The sequence below is a fragment of the Amblyomma mixtum genome, chromosome 3, assembly GCF_055824585.1.
Source record: "Amblyomma mixtum isolate Tamu chromosome 3, ASM5582458v1, whole genome shotgun sequence".
In the NCBI taxonomy this organism is placed as follows: domain Eukaryota; kingdom Metazoa; phylum Arthropoda; class Arachnida; order Ixodida; family Ixodidae; genus Amblyomma; species Amblyomma mixtum.
In genome coordinates, this window is record NC_143014.1 from 375327986 (window position 1) to 375337002 (window position 9017).

The 9017-nt window shown below is 44.0% G+C and overlaps 1 protein-coding gene across 1 annotated transcript; it reads left to right on the forward strand.

Moving 5' to 3' along the window:
- Window positions 1-1056: 1056 nt before the first annotated feature.
- On the forward strand, window positions 1057-2573 carry LOC149356830 (uncharacterized). Its single transcript, XM_089577836.1, has one exon. The coding sequence runs from the start codon at window positions 1188-1190 to the stop codon at window positions 2067-2069; it is 882 nt and encodes a 293-aa protein (XP_089433962.1). The 5' UTR covers window positions 1057-1187; the 3' UTR covers window positions 2070-2573.
- The last annotated feature ends 6444 nt before the right edge of the window (window positions 2574-9017 follow it).

Consider the following 9017-nt stretch of genomic DNA (forward strand, 5'->3'; position numbering starts at 1 on the left):
GTTGATATGATAGATGATCCTAAAGGTGAATGATAGAACTTGTGGAATAGGCATAGATGAGATATTTTTCTTCTAGTTTCAAGGTTAGGCAAGGATGCTCTGGATTTTAAAGAGGACACGCTAGTATAGTAAGAGTAGTCACAATAAATAACAGATAGCGCGGTTTTTAACTTTTTCAAGGATTATAGAAAGGTTAGATTGATAAGGATCCCATACTCCTGATGCGAATTCTAGTTTAGGTCGGACGAATGTTTTATAAGCTAATAATTTGATAGAAGGGGTAGCAAAACGAAGATTTCGACGTAGGAAGCCAAGGGTGCGGTTAGCGTCGTTAGCGATGTTCGTGATATGCGAAGACCATGTTAGGGTATGAGTTAAGGTGATGCCAAGATACTTACAGGAAAGAACAGATGATACTTCAGAACCGAAAAGAACATATTTTGAGGGAATATGGGATTGCCTGCGATGAAAAGAAATACATGTTTTAGTACTATTAAGGGACATTAGCCAATGCTTGCACCAAGTTTCGATTTGGGTTACATCAGTTTGGAGGGTGTCAGAGTCGTGTTGTGTTGTGTTGTGTTTAATGGCGCATAAGCAACTAAGGCTATCATGCGCCAAGCTCTGGGTATGGGTGTCAGAGTCAGTTCTGCTGGTAATAGGGTAGTAGATTACACAATCATCGGCAAATAATCGGATGTTCGAGGTGATGTTAGAGGGAAGATCGTTAATGTAGATTAGAAAAAGCAAGGGTCCAAGCACAGTGCCTTGTGGTACACCTAATGTAACGGTTGAAAGAGGTGACGATGATTTGTTAGCGTAGACAAATTGCTCTCTGTTGGTCAAAAAATTTTGCAGCCATTTGCACCATTGGGCTTGGTGGCTGTGCCATGGCAAAGACCACTAATCCGCTCTTCCTGACAATGCAGGTGCTTCTAACGATCATCGTCGCATTTCTGCCTGGCTTGACGACTGCGCAGTCGGGTTCGTCATCCCTACCGATTTATTCTGGCTGCGGCGGATTTGAGGCCGGCTGCGTCAACGTCACCGCTGCCGTCGACACGCCGCCACGGATCTGCCCAACCCTCGCTGCCTCCTGGATCGCCCCATCACAGTCGACATCATCATCTTCAACTATAAAACCGCTGCATCCGTCAACGACACTTCGTGGGCTTGGTGGCTGTGCCATGGCAAAGACCACTAATCCGCTCTTCCTGACAATGCAGGTTGGTGAACAATACAGCCTGTTCGCAAGGAAAACTAGTAACTACTTCTTAGTGCAGCTACCAAGCCCACAGTGTCTGAGTGCTATCGTTGCCGATTTTGCCCGTTCTCTTCTGTTGTTGTTATCCGGTGATATTGAAACTAACCCCGGTCCTCATACTGCCGCCATTCTTGCCGAGCTGCAAAACATTTTAGCCAGTCAATCTCAACTCATCGCCGATGTGGGTGAACTAAAAAACCAACTACTAACGACAAACCAAACCATCTCCAATCTGAACGAAAGAATGACTGATCTCGAGAACCACTACCAAACCCTAAAAACCTTACAAACAGACCTTGATACTGTCCGAACTAACGCCGCCCAGACAGCCAGCTTAGTCGCTGCACTAGAAACACGCCTAGACGACGCCGAAAATCGATCGCGGCGGAATAATCTAATATTTTATGGCCTTGAAGACACTAATGCGACCGAAACATATGCTGAGGCTGAAGAAATCATCATTCGCCACTGCCAGGATCGCCTTAACATATCAATTGACCCTAAAGAAATAGAACGCGCTCATCGCCTTGGACGCCACTCTGACGACCGCTGCCGCCCAATAATAACCAAATTCACGTTCTACAAAACAAAAGACAATATTCTCTCAAATGCCCGGAAACTAAAGAACACATCCTACAGCATCGGCGAGGACTTCTCTCGTTCTGTCCAAACCGCGCGTAGCCACCTTGTAGCATTTGCCAAAGCAAAAAAAGCTAAATTTTCACTTCGCTACAAGAAATTGCACATTGGTACTAAGCGTTACATCTACGATATCTCATCGCAGATGGTTAAAGAGATACCATAGCGGTCACCTCCCCCAAATGTAATCAATACCCGTCCCCGCACTTTACCAAGTAATCATCTTTCGTTCTCTGTAACCTACACTAATATTCGCAGTCTAATGCCGAAACGAGAACGCGTGTCTAGCTTAGTCACATCATCTAACAGCAGTATACTGTTATTAACTGAAACCTGGCTTACTAATGATATCACTGATGCTGAAGTCATTGCCGATTTGCCGAATTTTTCTGTTTATCGGAAGGACCGCACAGATTCTCGAGGAGGTGGCGTGCTGATCGCTGCTGGACCAGAATTATCTTGTTCACCCATCCATCTCCCATCTAACTTAGAGATACTGTGGCTTTTGTGCCGCACTTCACCGCATTCAGTCATAATCGGCGTGTGTTATAGGCCTCCGCATACTAGCCCAAACTTTTCTCGTGAACTCAACAATATGCTAAACCAGCTCATGATACCTTATCCGAACGCGCATATTCTTCTATTTGGTGATTTTAATTATCCAGGTATAAACTGGCTCAACCGTTCTCATTCACAGCCAATCAGTGCAGAATCAAGGGATTTTCTAGATGTTTGTTTGAACTTTAATCTTTACCAACTAGTAACCAGCCCAACACGCATCGCAGGCGATTCGAGCCACATTTTAGACTTAATACTAAGCTCTCATCCTGACAGTTTGTCATCCATTACATACTTAGAGCCCATTAGCGACCATAAAGTCATTCAAGCAGATTTTTCCTTCCGCACCGAGCGCCATGAAACACAAAAGAAAACAATCACCCTGTATGACAAGGGTAACTACAATGCCATTAATCATGAACTGAGCATTTTTCTCCCACTCTTCGAAGCCGCTTATAACCAGAGATCTGTTAACGAGAATTGGCTAATATTTAAAGATAAACTTCATGAACTAACACAAAAATTTATCCCTAGAATAACTTTTCGTGAAAATCGCTCTAAACCCTGGTTTTCTAAGACACTAAAAAGACTGGAGAATAAAAAGAAGCGGCTTTTTCGCGCTGCGAAATTTAAAAGCAATTCCGAAGCGTGGGAGAAGTACTTTTCAGCCGAAAAAGAATACTTGACTTCCGTCACCAACGCTAAACACTCATTTTTTAACAGCGACCTACCGCGCATGCTATGCGATAACCCCAAAAAATTTTGGCGCATCATCAATCCCGCACCATCACACTCAGTCACTCTCACTCATGCATCCGGTATCCAAGCCTCCGACACAGAATGCGCTAACATCTTCAATACGGCGTTCTCGTCAGTTTTCACCCAGGAGCGCAACCCGCCTCCAAGGATACCTCCTACTAATGCCACCTCACCGATGGACGCAATAACTTTTTCTTCAACTGGCATCTCGTCTTTAATTGAGAAAATGAAACTTTCCTTGTCAGCCGGCATCGACGAGATAAACACTAAACTACTAAAAAACACGAAATGTATCAGTGCAGTTTATCTTGAATTATTGTTTTCGCAATCACTCTCTACAGGTCTCATTCCGGAACACTGGAAAGTTGGGAAGGTCGTTCCAATCTACAAATCAGGTGACAAAAATTCCCCTCTGAACTACCGTCCTATTTCTCTAACTAGCGTCCCCTGCAAGATCATGGAACATGTCATATACTCTCATGTAATGAACTTCTTAGACGCTAACAATTTCTTCCATCCATCCCAGCACGGTTTCCGCAAGGGGTATTCATGCGAAACACAACTAGCCATGTTCCTCAACGACTTACATGCTGACCTGGACGCTAACCTTCAAGTTGACGCCTTCTTTCTGGATTACGCTAAAGCATTTGATAAAGTTCCACACCAACGTTTAATACAAAAGCTTTCTATTCTAAACCTTCATCCTAACGTGCTAAACTGGATCAAGGCCTTCTTAAGAAATCGGTTTCAGTCAGTCATTGTCAATAACCAGTCTTCCAACCCTCTCCCTGTAACATCCGGCGTCCCACAAGGCTCTGTTCTTGCACCCCTATTGTTTTTAATATATATTAACGATCTCCCACAGTATGTATCCTGCCAAATTCGAATGTTCGCTGACGACTGCGTAATTTACCGCCAAGTAACAAACATAACTGATCAAGAAGCCCTCCAGCAGGACCTTAACCAAATTGAACAGTGGTGCGCAGATTGGCTTATGACCCTCAACCCTAGCAAATGCAAGCTTCTTTCCATCACCCGTCGCAAAAAGAGTCATGCCTTCCAATACAAAATCGCTAACGAGTCTGTAGAATCTGTATCATCTTTCAAATACTTAGGCGTCACATTATCTAATGACCTAACATGGAATGCACATGTTGCTAACGTGATATCATCGGCTAACAAAACTCTGGGATTTCTTAAACGTCACCTTCGCCTCACCTCACATCACGTTAAATTGCTCGCCTACAAGTCACTCATTAGACCTAAACTTGAATATGCATCCGCCATATGGGACCCGCATCATATTAACCTCGTTAACGACCTAGAAGCCATTCAAAACCGCGCTACAAGGTTCATTCATTCTTCCTACTCCTACGAAGTCAGTGTTTCAGCCTTAAAAACCAAATCAGCACTATCGCCTCTTTCCGTTCGTCGTCGCATAGCCACGCTATCACTGTACCACAAGTTCTTTTACTCATCACTTAACCGTGCCTCTTATATCACGCCAGCATCATACATTTCCCACCGCACTAGCCACACGCTTCAAGTTTTTCGCCCACGTGCCCGAACTGTTACTTTTTCAGCCTCCTTCTTCCCACGTGCAGCTAAAGATTGGAACGGCCTTCCCCAGCATATCGTCGACATCACCTGTCCTTCATCATTTGCAAGCAATCTAAACAACATTTTTTGTTCATGATCACAAATAGCATTTGTCTTGTACCTTTTCTGCTAATCCCACCCCTTATGTAATACCCCGCGAGGGGTCTTTAAGGTAATAAAATGAAATGAAATGAAAGTGGCTAAGGTTAAGACGTGAAAGTTTTAGTAGTAATCTTTTGTGGGGTACCTTATCGAAAGCTTTTTCAAAGTCAAGGAAGAGCGTGTCAACGGGAATGTTTAAGTCAAGATGAGAACTAAGATCATTAATAAAAAGGGCTAGTTGGGTGTCACAGGAAAGTCCTTTTAGGAAGCCGTGTTGGTTAGGATGAAAAAACTTGACCGAAACTAAAAATTTAACAATGTGAGAATAAATAACATGTTCCATTAGTTTTGAACAGATGCTCGTAAGAGAAATAGGGCGGTAGTATTTACATGAAAACGATGAACCTTTCTTGGGGACTGGAACGATCTTACCGATTTTCCAGTCTTGCGGAAGCACGCCTGATGATAATGACTGTTGAAAAAGATGGCACAAAATGACACTAACCACGTTTTTAGTATATTTTAGCACTTTAGAGTTCAAGCCATCCATGCCAGATGACGATGACACTTTCAATGATTCAATTAGTTTCCTAATACCATTGCTATCGAACAAAATGTCTGGCATAGCTGGATGATCGAAGACAGGGAAGTGCGGTAATTCGCCGTCCGGTTCGTTAGTAAAAACTGAACAGAAAAAAGAATTTGGAACGCGACAGACATCATGTTCCGGAATGAGATTATGGTCCTCATCATGTAGAGTAACAGGTGTGTTGCGTGAAGGATTAATGGATTTCCAAAACTTGTTAGGATTAGTGCGAAGCATAGAAGGTAATACTGATGAAAAAAAGGAACGCTTAGTTCGGTTTACCAGAGACTGGAATGTTTTTTCAGCACAATGGTACTTTTTCCATGAGCAGTCAGTGTTCACACGTCTGGCTGTACGGAAAAGCCTTTTCTTCTTGTTATTAAGGTACTTCAGGTCGTTGTTAAACCACGGTGACGATGATTTTTCTGTGATCGTGATAGTAGGGATGTGCTTATCTATTAGTTAATGCATTTTGTGTATGAAAAGAGACCAGTTAGTTTCTACTGACCAGCTTGAAAAGCCATGGACGAACCACGCCCCAAAATCGGCTAGTTCTGTGTTCATGGCAGCATAGTTACCTTTGTCGTATAATGTAAGTGTTTTTTTGGTTTTCTTCAGGCTTGGGACTTGGAATGAAAATGTGCTTAGTATAATGGAGTGGTCACTAAGTCCGGGTAAATGAAGTGGCGTAGAACTTTATCAGGGTGGGAAGTGAGAATGAGATCGAGAATGTTGGAGGAATGATCAGTTTGCCTAGTAGGTTCAGATACGACTTGAGACAAGCCAAAGGTTAGGCACGTGTTAACAAAGCCACTTACAATGTTATTTTTTGATGTAATGGTGGGAAGATCGGACCAGGTAATGTCACGAAAATTGAAGTCACCATAAAGAATGGGAATGTGCTCATAGGACGTAGTTATCATGCGGAGTGCTTCGTGTAAGTGAGCAACAAAGGAATCAGATCAGGGGGTCGATAGCAAACACCAATCATAACAGGAGGGAACGAGGCATGACACTTAATGAAAAGGAGTTCTAGAGGGGAATCAAGTTTAATCACGGAACAAGGATATGAATGATGAACACCTATTAATACACCTCCTCCTCGCCTATTAATTCTGTCGCGTCTAAAGATATTGAAATCAGGAAAAACATGGAAGTTATTTCGGGGTCCCCTACTGTTGAATTTAGCCATGTTTCGGTTAGTACAATTATGTTGATCTCTGTAGTGCGTATAAGACTTTCGAGGGAATCTAACTTCGGTACAAGGCTCCGAATATTAGTGCAAAGAATGGACAAAGGGCGGAGCTTAGGCTTTTCCGGAGGATTACGTAGTAGCTATGGGGTGCGGGGAACAACTTCGTTTGAAATATGGTCATAAATGTAGGTAGTGCTGCCGATGATTAACTTATTGTAGCGGAGTTTGTATTTTTCACTTTGTGATTTACCAAATGCAAGTAGCTGTTTCCTGGCAGAGAGGGTAGTTTTCGAGTAATCTTCCGAAATACTGTAGGAACTGTTCTTTAGTTTGCTAGAAGAGGAAAGAATTTTCTCTTTTGTTTTGTAGTGTGCAAAGTTAACAATGATTGGTCTGTTTTTGTTGGCATCAAATTTTCCTAGTCTGTGAGCTCTTTCAATGTCTGTGGGGCTGATTGTTATATCTAGTTTTTCTTTGCATACCTTCGTGATCAAGTTTTCAGATTCAGCCCATGTTTCAGGGTTAGTGTCTTTTAATCCAAAAAATAATAAATTCGAGCGGCGCGCCCTGTCTTCGTAATCCACCAGCTTAGACATAATGTTTGATATTTCACCGGCATTGTGCTCCGCAAGTTCCCGAACATCGCTGATATCGGTTTTTATTGCGGCAAATGTTGCGCAATCATCTTCAATCTTCGCTAGGCTGGTTTTTATTTCACCCAGCGCTTTGTCGTTTTCAGTTAACGTGCAACGAATTGTTTTCATTTCTGACAACAAAGATGCTTGGCCAGATCGCAGTTCCTGCAAAGCCTCCATTATGTTAGAGGTATCTTGCGGAGCAGTGCCGCGGGTTTTGGGACCCGGGTTAACTTCAACGTCACCCGACAAGATCAGCAGTTGACGTATGACGCCAAGACATTCAAAGGTAATTGCGACAGAACACTGTGGGCTCGGCAGCACTAGCAAGGCCGCATAACGCGTACGCCGCGCAAATAGCGATTGATCACACATTACCTGCACGACAAAGAGGCGACGTAGGTGAGTGTACGTTGGCATCGTTGCAGTGCTGCCGAGCCCATTAAGCGTCGCGGGCGGTGGTGCAGTCCTTAAGTAGCTTGCACGCTCTGGTGACGTAGCCAAGCTGGTTATCGTTGGGAGGAGGGTGGGCGGGTAGACTGGCGCATGCGCTGTACTCGAGCAGGAACCAAAGTTCGCGTCCGTGCAGTATTCCGTGGTAGGCCGGCTGAAGGGGGGACGAAGAAGGCACTGTGCTGACTCGAGCGAGCCAGCTGACTGCGGTCCGGCCGGGATGAAGGACGGAGTGTCGGAGTTCCAGGGACAAGAGGACGACGTTCCCGGCTGAAGAGTGCTGCCAATGGCTGCTCTCGCGTCAACACCACCAGCAAGCGGACTGAAAGGCACGAGCGCGAACACCAGCATCTGCACGACAAAGAGGCGACGTAGGCGAGTGTACATTGGCATCGTTGTAGTGCTGCCGAGCCCATTATAGATTATTAACAACTTCTTTGGCCCTATAGAAAAACCATGTTACAATACTAGGGGTTTTTTGAGGCCATACCCAGCTGCCAGATTGTTTCCTGTGCAGAGCCGCATATTTCCTTCTTGTTTATGCCTTTGCAGCAGAGAATGCTGCACAAAGTTAATGAGGAAAAGAAATTTCACCAACAAGTTGCTCTGAGACTACTGCTAAAAGGGGTACTGAAGTCCAATGGAGATATAAATCAGGTAATGAACAGGATGTTTGTGGGCACTGCACTTATTTACTTTTAAGTCATAAGAGGGGCCAATTTAAACTTTTTTACAGGTAGGTAGTGCCTTTTCGACTTCCGCCATCCCTTGGTATAAGATGCTTCTACCTAATCCACCACCTCATTCAGCACTTGAGCACTGACAGTGCTAGGGAAGCTCTTGCTGAATATTGTAATCTGGGTGCTTTGAATTGAATGGTCTTTGTAGGAATTTGAAAAAGGCAACCATCCTTGCAGTAGTCTGATTCCAACCCAGTACAAACAAGGCAGATTCTCTAGCACTTGGCTCTTGCTGGCAGTTTGTGAAATTGGTATCACACTAAACTGCACTCTAAAAGACCGTAAAGAAAACAGTGTATTCCACGGTAATTCATGCCAGGCAGCATGACATGGAAGTCATCACGAGGCTAGTTTATCCATTGCCTTCAGGTTCAAGACATGTCGGCCTCTTGCACTGGCAAACAACATTTCTCCTGAAGGCACTTTTGAAGCGAAAGCTACATTACGGCACCTCGCGCTTTCTTCATGGCGCTTGCTGTTTTCACCT

Coding starts and splice junctions, on each gene's coding strand:
- LOC149356830 (XM_089577836.1), top strand. CDS start 1,188: ATGGCAAAGACCACTAATCCGCTCTTCCTGACAATGCAGGTTGGTGAA.